The sequence below is a fragment of the Coptis chinensis genome, chromosome 2, assembly GCF_015680905.1.
Source record: "Coptis chinensis isolate HL-2020 chromosome 2, ASM1568090v1, whole genome shotgun sequence".
Taxonomy (NCBI): domain Eukaryota; kingdom Viridiplantae; phylum Streptophyta; class Magnoliopsida; order Ranunculales; family Ranunculaceae; genus Coptis; species Coptis chinensis.
In genome coordinates, this window is record NC_141457.1 from 39,184,050 (window position 1) to 39,205,831 (window position 21,782).

General features: G+C 36.7%; 1 protein-coding gene across 1 annotated transcript; it reads right to left on the reverse strand.

Annotated features, from left to right (window-relative positions):
* Positions 1-1,599: 1,599 nt before the first annotated feature.
* On the reverse strand, positions 1,600-8,888 carry LOC147515992 (uncharacterized). Its single transcript, XM_086593127.1, has 8 exons — positions 8,844-8,888; positions 8,625-8,690; positions 8,475-8,534; positions 8,138-8,168; positions 7,944-8,002; positions 7,767-7,823; positions 5,506-7,064; positions 1,600-1,831 (listed from the first exon to the last, which is right to left on the reverse strand). Exons 1-8 carry the CDS (start codon positions 8,886-8,888, stop codon positions 1,600-1,602), a joined length of 2,109 nt encoding a protein of 702 aa, XP_086449253.1.
* Positions 8,889-21,782: the final 12,894 nt, after the last annotated feature.

Below are 21,782 nucleotides of genomic sequence, written 5' to 3' on the forward strand. Positions count from 1 at the left end.
TTGCAGAAGTGATAACTGACGGTAATTAGTTGAGAACTATATCTGATTTACCAGAGTGTGAAGTTAAGAAATGGATTATGGGAACGGAGATTAATTCCCACATCACTGAGGACCATATCATTTGGACTCCAACTAGTACAGGAGCATTCTCTATCTCCTCAGCATATGCAACCCTCAAGAATGTGCGAAAGAAGGTAAAATGGTTTAAGATTGTTTGGGGGAAACTATCAGTACCTAAACATTCTTTCACTATTTGGCAACTCTTTTCGAGTGCTCTTCCAACACAGAACTGGTTGATGATTAAGAAGGTGATTGGAAATTCGAAATGTTGCCTGTGTGACATTCATGAAGAAAGTTCAGCTTACTTTTTCTTTGATTGCGTTTACTCACAACTTGTATGGAAAAATTTCAAAAAAGCTATGGGGCCCTTGAAGTAGTTCTAATGCTGAGTATTTCAAAGTTGTTTGATGAGGTTCACCATAAATTATTTGGAGCTTGAAAGAATGGGAGTTTAGAAGGAAGGAAGGTAGGTTTATTAGATTTTAGGACTTCTTTTCTTAACTCTAGTTGTATTGAAGAATCAGTAGAAAATACTTGTTGAATGAAAGATTGAAAGCACAAACATTGAAAGAACATTGAAAGCACAAACATTGAAAGATTGAAAGAAAAAACATTGAAAGAAATTATTTTGTTACCGAGAATAGCTTAGATTAGTCTAATAATGGTGGCAACTAAAGGGAGATTACATCATAGGGGCTTAACAGACTTTTCACCAAAAATATTAGGAAATTAGGAAAAAATATGGCAACTGCGAACTCGACAATTAGGGTTACTCCTTGCAACACTGGAGAAGGAGGCTCGAAGGGGGGTAGTACTAATACTGATTATGATGTGGAAGAGGTGGAAGCTATGGTGGTGAGTAGATTTGGAGAGGGCTCACTTGAGAAGTTTATACATAATAGAATGTTGAAGATTCATACTGACTTGCTACAAGGTGAGACAACTATATATGATCAAGTTTGCACAGACCCGTCAAGCAATAGTGATACATAAGGATCACACAGTAGCAATGACAGAAGGAAAGGAAGGCGGGGAGGATACAGAGCCTATTTCCAAGAATAATGGATCTGGGGGAAAACCAAACACATCTTGGGTAGATATTCTTGGATGAAAATCAATGGGGAAGAAAAACCTTACATACATCAAACCAACAATGGTGGATGGGAAGGTTGTAGGTCATTTCAAGTCAAATGAGTTTAATCATGTAAGGAAGAAATATGATAAACTGGTGGTGGGCAGTTTTGTTGGGAAGAAACCAGGGTTCATGTTTGTCAAAGAGGTAGTAACGCGCGCATGGCGTCTAAAGAATAGGTTCACCATGAAAACTTATGGTGAATCAATGTTTACCTTTAAGTTTGAATATGAGGAAGACCGAGAATCGGTACTGGACATGGGGAGTTTCCACATTGCAAGTCAGCTATTCGAGGTGAGGCCATGGAAGTTGTTTGTTGAGGCAGAAACTGAAAAACTCAAGACAATACCGACTTGGATCATTATGAAAAAATTTCCATTAGAAATGTGGGATTCAAGGGGGTTCAATCAAGTTGCAAGTGTAATAGGATTTCCAATGTTCACTGATAAGCCAATAGAGGAGATGACAAGAACCATATACGTATGAATCTGTGTTAAAGTGGATGTAGATTGCAAGTTCCAGTCGGAAGTATCAATTATAATAGATGAAGTAAGGGCAATGAGCATGCCAATAGAGTACAACTGGAAGCCACCAATATGCAAACTATGCAAAGTGTTTGGACACTTGGAGTTAAAATGCCTGAGAGCAGAAATAGAGAACAAGGGGACTGCTAAGGTATGGCTGAAGAAGAAAGATGATATAAGGAAGCCATAACAAGGGGAAGAGAAAACAAAAACTGATGAACATGAAAATGAGGCAGAACATAATGATCCAGAAGGTGGGCCAGAGAGCAAAGATGAAGGATGGATCTCACCATCAAAGAAACACATAGCGAGGGCAAGCCCTAAACATAACATGCCAAAGGTTTCCGAACCAATGGAAGGAATAGTGCTTGCACAGGGAAGTGAGGGGGAACACAAACAAAAGGTGTAGAAGAGGTACAATCAGAGGGAAGGAAAGAACTGGGAAGTAAGGGAAAACAGAAACAACATGAGAGCCCGAGAGCACCGTAGCAAGGAAAGGCAAGCAAGCCCACAACTATGGCAAGTAAAAGTGGGACAAATGCCTTAGGGGGAGCACCAAAAACAGGAATGAATGACCATCTAAGGTCAAAGACTATACCAACCTCTCGAATTAAATGATGAATACAACAAATTGGAATATGAGGGGGTTAAATATGGCTTTTAAACAGATGAAAGTGAAGGAATTAATAAGGAAACATGAACTCAGTTTGATAGGGCTACTAGAATACAAGATAAGAACATATGGGTAATCATGAATAGAATATGCCCTGGATGGGAAGTCATTCATAATTATGAGATGAGTGAAGCAGAAAAGATTTGGGTCTGTGTAGACTCAACTATGTGTACAATTATAAACATTACAAGGAAGCTCCAATATATTAGTTTGGATTTAGCTTTGAATAATAGGAAGACTTGTGTGGTGACTATTTTATATGCTAGCACATACTACAGGAGAAGAAGAGAAACATGGAATGATATTATTAGTATGTCTAACAGTATACGGGTCCCATGGCTGGTAATGGGTGATTTCAATTCCACTTTGAATTCACAAGAAAAGGTGGGAGGACTAGCAATGAGATCGCAACAATTTGTAGAGTTGTCTGAGTGTGTGTCTACAGCAGGGTTGGTAGCTAGACTTGAGATACAATGGTAGTTTTCTCACACGGAATAACAACTAGATGCAAGAGTGTGGTGTAAACTTGACAAAGTGATGGTGAATTCAGAATGGGTAGATGAGTATAATGATTATGAAGCAGTGTTCTTAAACCCGATATCTACATCAGATAATTCAACTATGGTAGTTTTTTCGGTGGCTTAGAGGCATAAGAAAAAAAGTAGTTTTAGATTTTTTTTTAACTTCTGGTCTAAGGAGGATAGGTACATGGAACTGATACAGAGAGCATATGAAACCCCAGTTGTGGGGAATCTAATGTATGTGTTCATGAGAAAGTTAAAATATGTGAAACTTGCACTGATAGAGAGGAATAAGGAAAGAATTGGGAGATATGTCATTTTATGGTTCAACAGGGTATTGTTCTTGGTCATATTTTTTCCCCCCCAAATAAGCTAGGGTTAGGCAGACCCCCACCTGTATTAGATCAATTTTTCCTTACATAGATTTTTCCACTTGCATCCTCAATTACAATGTTATGTAAAGGAAAATCTAAAGGATTAGCAAAGTGTACAATATTCAGCTTATGATTATGGACTAGTCCACCAAGGTAATCAACTACCCTATTTACTTTCCTAAAGACAAGTGGAAAGATTATATACCAAAAATTAACCTTTTTCCTTTCAATTGTAGCCACCACATCTCTACAATACCAGGGAGGTTTCTCTATCATGTTGATTAGCTCTCACGGAATCTAATTCCATTTCAACCTCTGTAAAGCCCTTGAGCACACATCTCTCCAAGCAAGCATCTATCGCCTTAAGTTCTTGGTGTAGTAACCGTTATGGTTTCGTCGAATTATTTACTACAAACAGCGAAACACCCACGTGCATCGGAATAAGGGGTGTCACGATTTGGTTAGAAATTTACCTTTAGATCAGCTTCTTGATATCTCTGAGAATCCAATAGCTATGAAATCATCAACCACCTACTGATTTTCTATTGTATTCCTTTGAATAGATTAGATGTTATGTGGGCAACGATCTACCAACCCCCTTCTTTCTCACAAAGCTAGAACTAATTTTGGATCTATCTTTTCTTGCCTCTCTTTTCAATCAAGATGAATAGTGAATTCAGCAAGAAGAGAAGGGTTTCTATTTATAGGCTACAACAAGGACCATGGGGAGAAATTAGGGTTGGGCCTCCTGACGGGCTTGGGATTCCCATGTTCGCCCAGAACACACGGCCCAAGTCCGTCAACAAATGGCTTATTCCACTAAAGGCCATTGTTGCACTACCGCCCTAATCCCAAATTATGTGTCAATATTTATGGGCTCCATATTATATGCTTGTTGATCTCCCCATGTTTAAGATATCGAATGTCCGTTGATTAAGTCAAGTTACTGACAACTACATTAATCAACTTCTTATGTCCTTGAGTAGTACCACTCAACCTCATTGTCATGCCGGATTAAATCTACTTGCAGGGTTTACATGGCAATCCTTATGAGCTCCTCAAGGGGACATCATTAACCTGACTTCCTGCGGGTCACGGATTCCTTCTATAATCAACAGCACACCCTACATACAATGTCATTACCCAATCCATCGAGTTTGTTGATTCACAAATAAATCTCACTCATTGATGATTTAAAGCAATGTACAATGCACGTAAGTGCCCGTTATTATATCCGGATTAAGAGGACAAGCATCCATAATAACAGAGCTGTTTGTTCTCTTATATAGTCAGTATAAAGAGAAACAACCTCACTTGGTCCTGTTCAATACACACAAAGTGTACTAGTGTAATCCTATAGTCAAGATATACTAATACCAGATTATACTATAACCGTACCAATGGTTTGTCCAAATCCATTTAGGTTGTGAACGTTTACTTATACTTTATAAGGTATTGATGATATGGTCTTCTGTGTGTCAACACAAACCATATCATCTACAACATAAAGTATTAGACACATGCATATAACTAATAACATATATAATATGCATAACATTTGCCCATATGATTCTCATTCAAAATATAAAGAATTAGAGTTAATACAAAAGTAATGTTTTTAGTATATAACCTATCACTTGGAATATCACTGATCTATGTCCTCCACCCCCCGTAAAGGCTGCAACAACTAAACCATCTTTGTCTCTCATCACCCCCCATGGCTTGGCCCATTTTTGTTGAAGGCCCCATCAACATTCACTTTGATTCTATTATCCCTAGGAGGGTCCTAGGAGCAATTAGATTCCACTTGCTGCTTAAACTAAGTGGTTATTTTAAGCCTGAGGAAAAGGTTTCTAACCATCTCAGTGTCTCTGACATTTGGTCTTAGTACTTGGAGATAGTTCCTTAAGTCACGAACCAACTTGTGAAACACTGCCTCCACTGGCTTAGTAGTTTGGCAAATCTTCCTGTCATTCCCCTCCTTCCATATGAAGTTGACCGAAGCACAAAAGAATACCTTCTATATCTCACCCACTTCTGGTACTTTACACAATCTCAACAAAGATTCCCATTCCCTATTTGCATTAATATTATTTGTATAGATGCCCATAAGAAGAAATCTTTAGAGTTTTGGCACTCAAAGAATAGGTGAGCAGAGAATTCCCTACTGGAGGAACAAAGACAGCATGGCGACTGTGTGAGAATTTTCTTGTGGACTAACCTGTCTTGTGTGGGCATACTGTTCGAAAATAGCTGCCAAGTGATGAAGGAATGTCGTGGCATCACCCATCGTCCCCACACCATTTTACACCATCTTTTCTTCTCTCGCTCAGGAGACAAAGCTGCGTAAGCACTGTTGGAGGTAAAATTTCCACTCTGATGAGGTGTCCAGACTATGAAGTCAGCGTTAAGGTGCTGATTTATCTCCACTGCCATTATGCTTCCCTTAAGTGTAGGAGATTGTATCCCTTGTACTTCATCATTCCAGCTTCCATCAATCATGAGAACACTCACTTTAGAGTTTAGGGGAAAATTCCACAAAGCTTCGATGTCTTGGATCAAAGGAGATTGAGAACACCATATGTCATGCCATAGTAGAGTGTTTTCCCCAGTTGCTATCGAATACTTGATAAACTTCTTTGCCACCACTCTAGTGTTCAACACATTCCTCCAAGTCCATGAGCAGTCTTTTGGTATACTCATGGACCAGAAAAATTTGTCTTTAATATGTTGCTTCCAAGTCCAATCAACCCAAATGGTCTCCTCTCTTGTCACCAGTTTGAAAATTAATCCACAATATGCTCCTAGATTCCACCTCTGTAGATTCATGACTCTTAAGCCACCCTCCTCCTTGGGGAGACAGACTGTACTCCAATATGCTTGGTGATGGCTTTTCTTCATAGTCGTACCAGTCCATAGGAATTGTGCACATATCTTTTCCACTTGTTCAAGAACAGTTACTGGGAAAATAAAGGTTCTCGACCAATAAGTGTGGAAAGAAATAAGAATTGAGTTGATCAACTGCAATCTACCTGCATGAGAGAGTAACTTTGATTTCCAGTTTGTAATCTTTTTCGTGATCTTCTTGACAAGAGGTTGGCACTCCTTTATACCCAATCTGGCTGAAATGAGTGGTATGCCTAAGTATCTCACCAGAGGTTTCACAAGTTCCACCCCTAAGATATTCGTCAAAGCTAGAGCATTTTGATGATTTAACCCTCCTGCTAATAAAGATGTTTTGTGCTTGTTGATATTCAACCCCATCGCTTCTCCAAAAGTTTTTAAGCACTCTTTAACAGCATTGACAGAGTCACAATCTCCCTTACAAAACAAGAGGACATCATCCGCAAATGCTAGATGTGACAGTCTCACTCTATTACATTTTGAATGAAGAGAGATGGCTTTGTTGTTGATGTTCTGCATTATAACCGAGCTGAGAATTTCTATCACTAGAACAAACAGATAGGGTGATAAAGGATCTCCTTGCCGTATACCTCTCTTGCCTGCAAAATAACCTTCTGAGGCACCATTGATCATGACGGAGAAAGAAGGGGTTGCAATGCACATCTCTATCCATTTAGCCATTGAAGGAGGAAAGTGAAAAACCTTGATCATAGCTAAGATAGCATCCCAGCTTACTGTATCATAAGCTTTCTTGATATCCAATTTGATTGAGCATCTAGGTGTGCCATGCTTCCTATTATACCCCCGGAGAAGTTCATGTGAAAGCAAAATGTTGTTATGTATAGATCTGCCAGGAATAAAAGCTGATTGATTAGCCTACACAATGTCATTAATGACTAGATTTATTCTGTTCGCTACAACCTTCACTACACCAGAAAAAGCCAAAAACGACGACAATTGCTGTCCTAAATTGAGATTTACGACGGAAAATGGTGTCCTAGAGTTCGTCGAAAATAGCCCTGTCGTTAATATTAACGACGGAAAAATGCGTGGTAAAGCGAATTAGAAATGCGACGGGTGTGCGACACTTAAAGCCGTCGTTAATTATAGGACATCCAAAACCGTCGCAAATTTCCTTTTTCCTAGAACTACATATTTTCAAATCTAGAACGTACTGAAACCGTCGTAAATGTTTGTCTTAAGTTTAGGAAATAACGATAGTATTCCCCGTCGTATTTGTTTAAAGTATTTTTTTTTAAATAATTAATTTTTTTGGTAGAACCTATTTTTTCCCCGACACCACTACTAATACTACATGATTCTCATATCATAAAATCAATTACACAAACATACTAAAATAACACATTTCAAAATTTAATATATTATACATTGGTTTTCCAAAATTTACAATGTTTTCAAGCTGTTGATTGCCAATAAATAACTAGGCTTTTAAAATAAACAATGCATAATAAAAACATAATGAGAAAAAAACAATTTGTGCTTTGAAATTCCTATCTTCATCACCTTTATGCAATTTGGTCTTTCATTGAGTCGCACAACCTTTCATGAGGGTAAAACCAGCTCTTCTGCAAGTTCAGAAAACATGATTCCACCAGATAATGCTACAATTTGCTTCTGGACGGGCATTCACAAGTGGAATGTAGAATAAATATGGAGATCCAAAATCTTCCTAGGCGAAACTTATCTGAAGGACCATTGAATCTCCTCCAGAGTTCTACCTTTAGTCTCAGGTACCCACAGTGCCACAAACACAACAGTAAAAGCACTCACAACTGTGTAAATGGTAAAAGTCCCTGTCACAAATAAAACTTATTTAGTATTTTAGATGTGCCGCAGCAAGTAGATACAATAAGTAATCTGATGAAGCAAGTTTGATGTCATAGTTATCAACCAAGATACGAGCCAATTGGCCTGTGTGGCTATGCTACCAGCGAGGCCCTTGATATTAATTGGGAGTATCTGCAATGAGCCAACGTCACATTAAGAATAATGCACTCTACTGTCAATTTTATTTCTACTGAGGACAAAGCCAAGTGACTGGAGCTAAGGATAAAATATAAAACATTACCACTTTAAATCCTGTCCTACACTAAAGTGTCTAACAAAATAAAAATAGAATGTTGCAGTCCAGGAATGGAGAGGCAATCATCTAAGGAATAGAAAGAAATATAGGACCTCTGGAGGTGTGCACCCATATTTTTCTTTGCTTTCGAAAGAGATCCATTAAAATTTGAGAAATCAGAAGTTCTGATATAAACAGCATACCTCAAACATTATAACCCATGGAATAACTCCAATTCCAAGAGAGAAGAACACTACAAAGGACTGAAAAAAACCTCATCATCAGGAAAAAGTGATATAACACCATTAACAATAATTAAGCAATATTAAGAATTTCGGAGAGCAAGCTCATACCACAAGTCCCACTAGTGACAGTATCCCCATGACACCATAGGAACGAGAACCTTCTTCCACAACTGCCTAGGTTGGGAAGGGTGAATAATACTTAGAAACCACTCTAAACATTGGGAATTGCAGAACTATATAAGCTTCAAATGCCAACTTTCGAGATTAAGAACCAATATAAATACATGATTCAAATGAAGAGTCTAATGTGCACACAACACGACTAACCTTCCAATAAAATGCAAACGCAACAAGGAGGTGGCTAGCAGTCATTCGGATGATCTAAACCTGCACCAATGTAGTAAGAGTACAACAATAATGGGTAATCTGTCACTATTGTTGCTTTGAACAGAATCCCATGGTACGTCAGAGTGTGTATCTTTGTAGAGACAAAGATACTGAGTAGTGTTGTTACTAACTTACTAAAACAAAACTTGCATAAATGATGAGTATCGGACTTGCCTCATTTCAATGATATTATTTCTCTAGCAACAACATACGACTAAAAGCTAAAGCAATAGAAACAACACCTCTCATAAGTCCACCCACTTTGATTATAACCTAACTAAAATTTAGGCGAGTAAGCATGCTCGTGACCATCAAATACTTGCATTTCTATCCCGTCTCTAGGCCCGCCATTTGTTTTCTTTTGCTCTGTTATGAGCGAGCTGAACTTCGATGCATTTGAAAGAACATATACTACACTTGAATTTGTAAAGAAAAAGTTGTTGAATGCCGAGATTGCTCACTGATCCTTGTATGTAATCCTCGGGGAATCCATACATCTTATTGAAAACTCTTGGAGATGGTGAGCCAAGAATAACCAATAATGGCTCGTCCAAGTAATATTAGAAAGATCAAAGTGGAATAAACGCCAAGACTTGTCCCGAAGGCTGCGACATCATAAAATCTTGTGTCGAACAAAATTGTAACTAGGAAAAACTTTAGCTAGATTACAAATATAACAAGAAAATCAATTGTCATTTTAGTTAAGAACAGAACAAACAATTATACTCGCATAAGAGACACTAACAATTGTTCCATATTCATGTCTTTCATGTAACAAAGGCTTCAGAGTATGCAATCGACCACAAAGTCAAGCTCATCAAAAATAGAAACGACAAACACAAAATCAGCAGTCATCATTGCAACAGCAACACAAATCAATCCACATTCTTCTACTCAACAAGAACCACACAATTAAAACTCCACCTACACTTTTATAGATTAATATCCTATATCATATATACCACATTCTTTTTTTTATCCTAGGTATGTGTCAAAACAGGGAAAAAAAGTTGATTATCTTCTTGAGGAATGAAAAAACACATACATTGCATTGGTTAATGAGATCACAAATATATTATACGTACTCACCAAGTTACCATCCTTGACATGAAATTCCACTCCACTCCTACTCATATGTTTTCCCTACTATCTATTCCATCAAGACACGTTGAACTGCAACCAGAGGAGGTGTATTTTGCTTGATTTGTTAAATTGGAAAGAATCCAAAACTATTTAGTATTTAAGCAAGCTAAAACCATAAGGCATCTCCTAGACTTGGGAGTATTATCTAATAGACAAATTAAAAGTAAAACCTTGCGCACAATAAGATTAAGGAAAAATGGAAAATTAAACTCAAGATATTTTTAAGCCATGGATGGTTTATACATAAAGTGTGTCCAAACCCGAATTTTCTTTCCTTTCTTGCAAAAGTATTCAATGTAAATGCGTCATGTGTACCGATGTAAGATAAATCACCGAAATAAGTTCATAAGAAAATAAGAAAATGCAGAGAAAGATATTGGCAACATACCGGGAACAAGTTGACATAAACGAGGTTTGAGAACTGATGTATTATGATAAACGCCGTCAAGGCATATCAGATGGATGACATACTTAACATAAACATACCAATAGGCCCTAAGAGAAAAATAGAGCAACTTGCAGGGGAAAGGTTCCTAGTGTACTTGGAGAATTCAGCTTGCTTTAATTGCACATGCACATAGGCAACACTTGTCAACAACACTCATGTTTGCCAATTACAAAGTAAGTACTATGAAAATTAATACCAATCTATTTGATCCGATTAATATACTTTGCCAAGCTACATCTTACACATGCCTAAACAAGCCAAAAAGATAGATTTGAAAGCAGCTAGAACCTTAGTTCTTGAATACCAGCACCCTGACACATGAATATCAACAATATGATACTAAACAAATTGAGAAACAAGTACATAAATGCAATGATCCAAAATCTAAAAAAAAATAACTGGGATTCCTTTAGCTAAAACGTGCCATAATCCTTTTGAATTTATATAAGGACTCGTGTTTGTAGATCAGTAAATAGATAGCAAACAAAAAGCAGGGACTAAAGCTAGTAGAATTGAATCGAGCCCAACCTAATCTCTGGAATTTACGATTCAAACGTCGAAACAATGAACTTCCACTAATTTCATTTTACTTTGTACAAGAATAATGTGAATGTATAATAACTAGACTAAATCTTAACAATGCCTGACAGTTACACCAACTAAAGACGAACACTTCCTATGATCCCTCCTCAAGACTAGATAACTTAAGCGTATATAAACACTCATTTCATCATTTCCACATAAGATATATAAACAAGCACCTATAAAGTGTATATACCTAATAATTAACATTATTTCATGTAAATGACTCTGTCCTTTACATGTAAATTACACAACATATTATACTTCTATATTGCTCCTTCATTACTCGTAATTTCAATATACCAAAGCCTTCTATCACAACCCATAGTTCTTCTTCTTAGAACACACTAGTAGTCTTACTGTATAACTACCTTTAGTCACTATGCATTTTACAAATTTATTTACATCTAGTTACACTCTTGCCCCGAGATAGAGTCATTGAGCTATTTTGTCATAAGCGAGGCATTCTGGTTTCCCAACTGACATCTTGGTCTTCCTGTGACAACGACTTAAGGGCCACCTTAGACAACAGGATTACGTTGATTACATTTTCCCAATCAAATAATCCCAACTTACATACTAAAATTAAAATGACAATATTAATATAAATAATATAGATAAAAAGAAAAACACTAAAAAAATTCAATAAACTAGAAAAATAATAATAATAACAATATATATACCTTTTTTTCTCAAAATGTGAATAACAAATGTCTGACACAGATCACTTCCAAAGAAGAAGTTGAGAACGAACGCATAATATCTAAGCCTTCTCTTTAGCAAAGAAGATAGAAGGCTTGATGCGGAGGCGACCGATCCTAGTAGCAATGAGCCCAACTTTACGTCTCCGGAGGGGCATCACGACTAAGATACTAGCATGCACAATGTCTTTGGTGATTACCACCACCATGAGGATGCTCAACAGGATTCATAGCAACACCACGGACCTTGGGCCAACAGTTCCTCTTCACCCTGTATTTGTGATAAGTGTTTCCTACCTTCAACAATATATATACCTGACAACGAGCAACGGCGTCGAAATGAGCAGCAAAAATATATATGGGCAAGTTTACCTTACCTTCATTGCCCCCATTGACAATCCAACACACCGCATACTTGACTCAACTATCCGACACGTTCTTGAAACAAATCTTTCATCGGCGGCTGCTGCTCCGAAACAATTGATGGGCATTCGAGAAGCTGCTGCTACTACTACACATTCCTTTCTATTATAGCATTTTAGAAAAACAGCATTCGAGAAGCTGCTCCTCTTTTGAGGATTTGAGAATAGTGGGGCGTTGGAATTGAGCTTCACTGTGGACAGCTGCGTGCTTTGAGACAAGGTTTTCAGAAAGAGGAATAGAAATGGGGATGTACTAATTTTGATTGAAACGTTTTCATTGGATGAATAACTAGGGCTAAATAAAGGATTTTGAAATGGTTCTTCTTCCATTCCGAATCAATCCCCATGAGAGAAGAATGCTTCTTCACCCAAATCAAGGGATTATGGGGCGGCTTCCACAGACAGAAAGGCATAAGAGGATTTTTTTTAGGTTCAAGTGAAGTAGAAACACGGGTCCAAAGAAAAGGGGATTTTGGAAGGCGACGAAAAAATGTTTGGGATTACGACGGCTGGGTTTCATGTTTTCTATTATGACCAGGTCAAATCTTTAAAGAGTCCTGGACTTCCTGGACTTTGTCCCTGCGACGGTTTTGAAGAGTGTACGACGGGTATACAAGTACTTTATTAAGGACGGTAAAATCAGTCTTATAGGTTCGTCCTTAATCCACAATTCTGGTGTAGTGCTTAGAGATGCATTTATATATGGTATTACACAAGGTTATAGGTCTAAAGTCTTCAACCTTTGAGGGGTTGTTAACTTTGGGAATGAGACATATAAAGGTAGCATTGACACCTCTAGGACATCTACAAAATTTAAATGCATTAAGGATAGCACATGTAAAATCGCCACCAACTATTTCCCAACAACTTTTGAAAAAGAACGGAGTGAAGCCATCTGGCCTAGGAGCTGCATTCTCTTTCATCTCAAAAAGTGTAGGAACCGTTATGGTGGCAGTTTACAAACTGTGAAAACCATGCGCAGCGGAATAAAGGTTCTCACGATTTTGGTTAGAAATTCATACCTTTAGATCAGCTGTGATATCTCTGAGAATCTAAGATCTATGAAATCAGCAACCTCTTGATCCTCTATTGTATTCCTATCCTTAGAATGGACGTTGTGTGGGCAACGATCTACCACCCTTTCTTTCTCTCTTTGCCTCTCTTTTTCCAATCAAGTGAATAATGAAATCGGCCACAAAGAAAATGTTTCTTTATATAGGCTACAACAGGGACCATGAGGAGAAATTAAGGTTTGGCCTCTTGACGGGATTGGGCTTCCCATGTTCGCCCATAACACATGGCCCAAGTCCGTCAATAAATGGCTTATTCCACTAAAGGCCATTGTTGCACTACCACCCTAATCCTAAACTACGTTTATGGGCTCCATATTATATGCTCGTTGATCTCCTCGTGTTTAAGATATCGAATGCCCGTTGATTAAGTTAAGTTACTGACAACTACATTAATCAACTTCTTATATCCTTGAGTAGTACCACTCAACCTCATTGTCATGTCGGATTAAATCCACCTGCAGGGTTTACATGACAATCCTTATGAGCTCCTCAAGGGGACTTCATCAGCTCAACTTCCTGCGGGTCACGGATTCCTTCTATAATCAACAGCACACCTTACATACAATGTCATTACCCAATCCATCGAGTTTGTTGAATCACAAATGAATCTCACTCATTGATGATTTAAAGCAATGTACAATTCACGTAAGTGCTCGTTATTATATCTAAATTAAGAGGACAAACATCCATAATAACAGAGGTGTTTGTTCTCTTATATAGTCAGTATAAAGAGAAACAACCTCACTTGGTCTTGTTCAATACACACAAAGTGTACTAGTGTAATCTTGTAGTCAAGATAGACTAATACCAGATTATACTACAACCATACCAATGGTTTGTCCAAATCCATCTAGGTTGTGAACGTTTACTTATACTTTATAAGGTACTGATGATATGATCTTCTGTGTGTCACCACACACCAAATCATCTACAACATAAAGTGTTAGACATATGCATATAACTAATAACATATATAATATGTATAATATTTGCCCATATGATTCTCATTCAAAATATAAAGAATTAGAGTTAATACAAAAGTAATGCGTTCAGTATATAACCCTATCAAAAAGAGCTTTTTTAACTTCCGCAGGAGTAATATCAGAGTCTAGAAGAAGATTCATGGCAGGTGAGATGATAGCTTTAACTTGAAGATTGTTGAAGAACTCCATACCACAGATTTCCCCTGGCTCAGACCCCAGAATCTTAGTATAGTGGCCTACAAATGATTGTATATCCTCAGTCTGCCCAGTTACAGTATCCCCATCTGCATTTTGTATGCACCATATGCCATTCTTAGTTTTTTTTCCTCTAGTGATTTAAAGAAATACGCCGTGCATTTGTCTCCATCTCTAGCCCATAAATCATCTTGTTTACTCTTGATTTTAGCCGCTTCTATTCTTGCTAAGTCACTATATTTCTGAAGAGCTTCCTTTTCGTTTTGTCCCACCACCAAATCCCAAGGTGTGGCTTGCAATTGCCTTTGCACATCATACAACACTTCCCTAGCTTGCTCAACTCTACCATGAATATCTGAGAACTGAGCTCTAGCCCAAGGTTTAACTCTAGCCTTCAAAAGTTTTAGTTTCTACATGAGGACATACATTGGATTTAAAAACAATTGTACCTCCCAAACCTCTTGCAACATGCCTTGGAATTCCTCTTGTTCTAGCCAATAATCCTTGAATCTAAAAGGTAAAGCTTTCCTGTCATAATCATGCCAAAAGAGGAGGATTGGTGAATGATCTGATACCCCATGGGGTAAGAACTCTGCCTTTGATAACAGATACATATCAGTCCATAAACTGTTGAATAGGCAATGATAAAAGGTAAAAACGCTAGTTTTACCTACAAATAAGTGATGAAACTCAAACGTAAATAAAACTAAGACTTTTTTCTTGCTAAAGTATCAAAGTTCTACACTCTCGATGCTATTGCAATAAGTGGAGTAGAGAATTCGTTCCACTCCTAGTTCTTTAGAATTAACGTTAACAACGATTATTAGTTCTATCAAAGTCAATGAGAGTACGGATTAATATAATTATGCTAACAACGGGGGAAATAACGTAGTCGATATGTTCTAAATAATAAAATGGAAATTAAAATACTAAGGTTTGAATCTAGATAAAGAATTAGGGGGATTTGATTCCACCTTAATTCGACTTAATCAACTAGCGAGGAATTGTCGTAATCCGAATTTCAATGCTTTCGCATAGCAATTGGGTCTTTCTAATTCCTAATTATTCATGGTAATCTCTATAAACTAACAACTAGCATGTGAAGCAATCAAACCCATTCTCATGGTGAGCTAATTACTTTCAAGAATGGAATAGATTATTACAAACAATTCTACGCTAACAACAATCAAGTTTCATCAAGGTTTCCTTAAACCCCTCTAATGGAGGTTTTAGCCTTGAATCATTATACTATCATTTCTAAAACAAGAACAAATAGAACAACTTATTATTGAATAAATGATTAAACTTCATAAATCTAATTTAACAATAGTCTAAGAATTCAACTGAAATTAAAACTAAATTTAGGAAATGAAAGTAAGACAAACTAATTATGAATTTAGGACAAACTAAAGCTAAACAAGAATTGGATCATAAAACTAAATTGAAATGAAAAACTAATTCTTTATTATAAAACTAAATCTGATTCTAAAATAAAACTCATCCTTGTTCTAAAACTAATTAACTGAATGTAAAAAAAAAACTAGATCTCTAACTACATTCTTAGATAATTCCTAAGTAAAAAACTTTATCTCTTAAGAGCTAAGTCTTTGTCTCTCATATGGAGGAGACCATATCCACAAATTCGTGCATGGGCTGAGGAGTCATGTTTTGGGCCGAAAAATCGAGCCCAAAACCTTATTACTTCAGTCCACAAAGGGATTTTCAGCTGGATTTGACTACAATAGCCTTTTCGTCTACTTCTACTCCTCTGATTGGGTCAAGGCTAGGACCATTAGAAAGTTCTTTCCAAGCTGGTCGTTTTGACATAAGGAAGGCCCAATTTTAAGGTCTAAGTCCAAAGATACGGCCTTAGGAAGTTTTGATGACTTTTGTACGTTGTTTCTGCCCACGTTGACTTTGACTTTTCAGCTTTGACCAGGCATTAAAATGGCTTTTTCTCCTTGAATCTTGGCCTTTTATCATAGAACTTTTTAGCAACTAACCCTTGCTCCTTTATCTCGCAAAAGGGGCGCATTTCTGCATATATTTGACTCCAATGCCTGAAATACATAGGAACACGATAACAGTACTAACTCTTACTTATTAATCACATAATTGGTCAAAAGCGATATTGTTAAAGGGGTTAAAACAACAGTTTTGGGCTCTTATCAAACCACCCCCAAATAGCATTTTGCTTGTTTTCTAGCAAATATGAGAAATTAAAATAAGTGACCAAAAATGGAGTTCTAACTAATCTCGTTTCACCGAGTGCAATTGCATTGACCATATGTAACAAGGCCTTAAACCACTCTGAATTCCTTAGTGGACGAGTTATAGCCTCGTTAGAATTTTCAAGTTAAGATACTCACAAACTTCATTTACTACAACGACTAAGAAATAAAACTATTATTTCCTTATTTATGTCTCAATTATCTATACATCTCACTAGCAATGAATACATAATAATCAAGTCAAAACCTAAGATAATATATGTATAATAATCAATCATCTACGAATAAACATATATACAATGAGTAATACTATGAAATGCACTAATAAGTCAATTTCTGAAACTTTGGAATAACGTCCTTAAGTAGATCCTCACATAAAAGTCAAGACAAAAACACTATGATTTTTTCACTCAAGTTTCGCTACTCCAGTGTGCAGTGGGCACACTTTACCTTACAAACTCAATGACACACAAGGAAGCCGAAGTCGATCAAACACATCTGAACTTACTATCACACTAACATATTCCTAATTGAGCTAGAGGTCTTTACTAGGTATTACGGGAATTAGGTGATGGTTTAAGAATGAAGAAAATGGATATTCAAAAAGAACCAATCTCAGATAATAGAATCTTCATATTCTGTAACTGGAGAAAACCTTGTTCTTCTGCTTCTACACTTTGTTTCCATCTTTAGCCTTTTTATTTTGGCTTTCTGACTTCTTTTATTCTATTTTTGGAGTTTTTATTTTGTTTTTATTTTTATTTTTCTTTTCTTTTCTTATCTTTGGATGGAAACTTCTTTTCTTTTTCTTTTCAGAAGCAACTACCTAATTTTTGTTTACATAGGTTTTTCTCTTCTCTTTTCTTCACTCATCCTATTCTCAGACTCGTTCTAAAATGGGTAGGTTAATTTTTTATTTTGTTTTGTTTTTGTAAAAGGGTAAAGGAATTGTGGTTTATGAAAGGGTAAAGAAAGGCTCAGAGGGGCGACTAGCGGGAAATAATTCATAGGTTTGAATTTTTGGCTATATCGATCCAAAGAGGGCTTAAATTCTCGCTTAGGATATGGTATAGTGTTCAAGTAAGTGGTCGTGTGATTTCTCTATCCGGAATTTACTTATCCCTTGCGTCATTTCTCAAATATTTCAGTCATATAAGGCTTTAGGCTATATTCTCACAGGATTAGTAGAATAAGTACTCTAGCCTAGATTTCATAAACTTACTGCCAAACAATCATAGATACTCATGTAATATATTTATAGAAAGATGCAAAGATTATTACCTACATATTAACCTAAGTTTCTAAAAAGTATTTTAATGCAAAAGCTAACGTGAGACTTCTAGATTATTAAAAGCATAGAAAAAGAAAACAATACCAATATTCCTAAGTGTATAGCATAACTTTTTATTTTTTTTATTTTTTATTTTTTTGAATTTTTGAACTTTTTACTAGAAAACAAGTGAATATTGTACATATATATATCCTAACAGATGCCTTAAATTATGCGTGTTTCTATGCCACCCCCAAACAAAAAGCATGCTTTGTCCTTAATGTATTGAAATAAAAAGTGTAGAAAAATACCATGGAAACGCGTGAAATTTGGAACATCTACAAAGCAAAGTTAAAACATACTAATATTAAAAAATAAAAACAGACGCAACTTTATATGAGTTCCACCCATTATGGGGTTACAAGAAGTAAATTGCTTGGGACATAAGCAGACACGAACAAAAATAAAAACTTACCTCCTCTCCAACGTTTAAGCGTCATCCTCCTCCTATTCTATAAAGAAATGAGACTCCTTTGCATCCTGCCCCACCATGCTTCACACCATTTATCATCTACGATTGCTAACCTGTTAAGCGCCACTTGGTCGGATGGGGTGTAAGGTGCAATTTGATAAGGTTGTATCCTCCACCCTTGCCAAATCATTACACATAAAGATCGAATAATACAATTGGTGGCTCTAAAAATGTCGACCCCAACCCAATCCGTGAAATAGGTACAAAAAATAGGGAAGAAACACAACATAATACGACAAACTAAAACAGGCATAAGAATGTACTTATGCCTCATGCTATAGGCTCGCGCTAAACTAGAAACTAAGGTTCGGGGCAGGTCATAGAGCATATGTCCCGTGGCTAAAGCAAGGAAGACGCTGCAAGTGGCGTCATTCACAGAAGAAAAATGCCATTCCCCTAATATGTTTAACATGATCCAAAACATAACAGTGCCCACATTCATGGACAGGCTACCAAGGGCGACATTATATTCCCCTTGGTCCTCGATACGGAAAATTCCTACCCCATAAGCCTCATGCAAAAACTCATAGGTGTAGATATACATATTATTTACCCAATAGCCCCATGTGATAAGTGCTCAAAAAGTGCAATTTATCCCTTGATTATGCCTCTTGTTTAGCCATCTTAGTGGACTAATAGTATTTGTAAGTTATGTTTTATAATTTTACAGGTGAAAGAGAGAGTTTTGTGGAATATTAGAGAAAAAGGGGTAAAACGGAGAAATTCAAAGCATTAAGGATCACATAGGAAGCCCGTGGACAATCATGGAGAAGGCCAAGGAATTGAAGCTATTAAAGATTCGACTTGTACCTAATTTAATGCCTATTTGGAATCCCAAGGCCAAAGGATTCGTTGCTTGGACCAAAGCCCACAAACGAGGATAGAAGGATAGAGCAAAAGAAGGAAAATAGACTTCCGCATCTGGGACACATGGATCGTGCGTCCAGACATAATACTCGCGTCTGAGATGCAAGGATAGTGTGTCTAGACGCATGAAACGACACTGTAGCCACTTCCTTCTCAGTTTTGGAGACGAAGTTGGACTCTGAAAGAAGTTGATTTGTATTAGGAAACAAATGGCAGTTTGGAATGCTTCTAAAACTTATTGTAACCCCTATAAATAGAGGACCTAAGTGCCTCATGTAATTTGCCAATTCACTTATACTCTTGTCTCCAGAACTTGAGGCAGAGAGAGATTAATAATAAAAGATTCGGTTTTAATTAGTAGAGTCTTAATAAGTTAGTATTTCTAGTCTTATGTTCTTCGACTCTTCTTCTTCTAGTTCTTTGTGTTCTTCCTTCATTATGGAAGGCTAATCTTCTCCTTCAAGGGAGGAGATGAAGCCGGTGCTTAAAGTTTAATAATTCTTCTGGTTCATGGTGTTCTTCAATTAGGTTAGTTCTTTATGTTTTTAGTGTAGGAACCGTTATTTCAGAATGAATATTTCTACAAACCGTGAAAACCATGCGCAGCGGAATTAATGGTTCTCACGATTTTGGATTAGAAAACATACCTGTAAATCTGCTGTGGTAACTCTGAGAATCCAATAGCTATGAAATCAGCAACCACCTCTTGATCTTCTGTTGTATTCCTTTCAATAGATTGGACGTTGTGTGGGCAACGATCTACCAACCCCTTTCTTTCTCACAAAGCTAGAACTGATTTGGATCTATCTTTTCTTGCCTCTTTTTTCAATCCAGATGAATAGTTAATTTCGGCCAAGAAGAAAGGTTTCTATTTATAGGCTACAATAGGGACCATGAGAAGAAATTAGGGTTGGGCTTCCTGACTGGCTTGGGCTTCCCATGTTCGCCCAGAACACACGGCCTAAGTTCGCCAACAAATGGCTTATTCCACTAAAGGCCATTGTTGCACTACCGCCCTAATCCCAAATTACGTGTTATGTTTATGTGCTCCATATTATATGCTCATTGATCTCCCCGTGTTTAAGATATTGAATGTCCGTTGATTAAGTTAAGTTACTGACAACTACATTAATCAACTTCTTATGTCCTTGAGTAGTACCACTCAACCTCATTGTCATGGTTTACATGACAATCCTTATGAGATCCTCAAGGGGACATCATCAACTCGACTTCCTGCGGGTCACGGATTCCTTCTATAATCAACAGCACACCTTATATACAATGCCATTACCCAATCCATCGAGTTTGTTGATTTACAAATGAATCTCACTCATTGATGATTTAAAGCAATGTACAATGCACGTAAGTGCCCGTTATTATATCCGGATTAAGAGGACAAGCATCCATAATACCAGAGGTGTTTGTTCTCTTATATAGTAAATATAAAGAGAAACAACCTCACTTGGTCCTGTTCAATACACATAAAGTGTACTAGTGCAAACTTATAGTCAAGATAGACTAATACTAGATTATACTACAACTGTACCAATGGTTTGTCCAAACCCATCTAGGTTGTGAACGATTACTTATACTTTATAAGGTACTGATAATATGATCTTCTGTGAGTTCACACCATATCATCTACAACATAAAGTATTAGACACGTGCATATAACTAATAACATATATAATATGCATAACATTTGCCCATATGATTCTCATTTAAAATATAAAGAATTAGAGTTAGTACAAAAGTAATGCTTTAAGTATATAACCCTATCATTTAGTTATTAGTTCCATTGCCCAAATCAGGGGATGGAAGTATAGATTAAGGTTTTTATTTATTGCAATCGAATATCATGCTAGTTTAGGGTTTCATTTATTGCAATTGAATATTTGCTAGTGACATGCTTTTATTTATTACAATTGAATATAATGCTAGAATAGGGTTTTATTTATTGTAATTGAATATTATACTATTATTCTCTACTTTTCTTCTAGTTGTGCAGTGTTTTAGAGTAAGGGAAGTATTCCTTGTGTTTGCCTTAGATGATGATTCATTGAATAGCTAACCAAGCTCACATAAAAGGAAAGAAGATACTAGTAACATGAACATAGGAACAACCTTAAGTAGAGTTAATTGTTAACGATGTTTCATCCAAGAGGGCATCGATACTCACTCGATTGCCTAATTGTAGTCTACTTGTGAGAACAACCATGAAGCAAAAGGTCATTGAATCAAAAGTATTGGTGGATTCTAATCTCTTGAATTCCCTCTCTTATAAATTCTCAATAGTTTAATTAGTTTAATTTAGTCTAACATTAGAATCTACAATATCTATAATCATAGTTTTTAATCCATCAACCCCCTTTCCAGTCTTGTCTTTCATATAAACATACACTTAAAAGTGGAACGATACCCTACTCATCCTT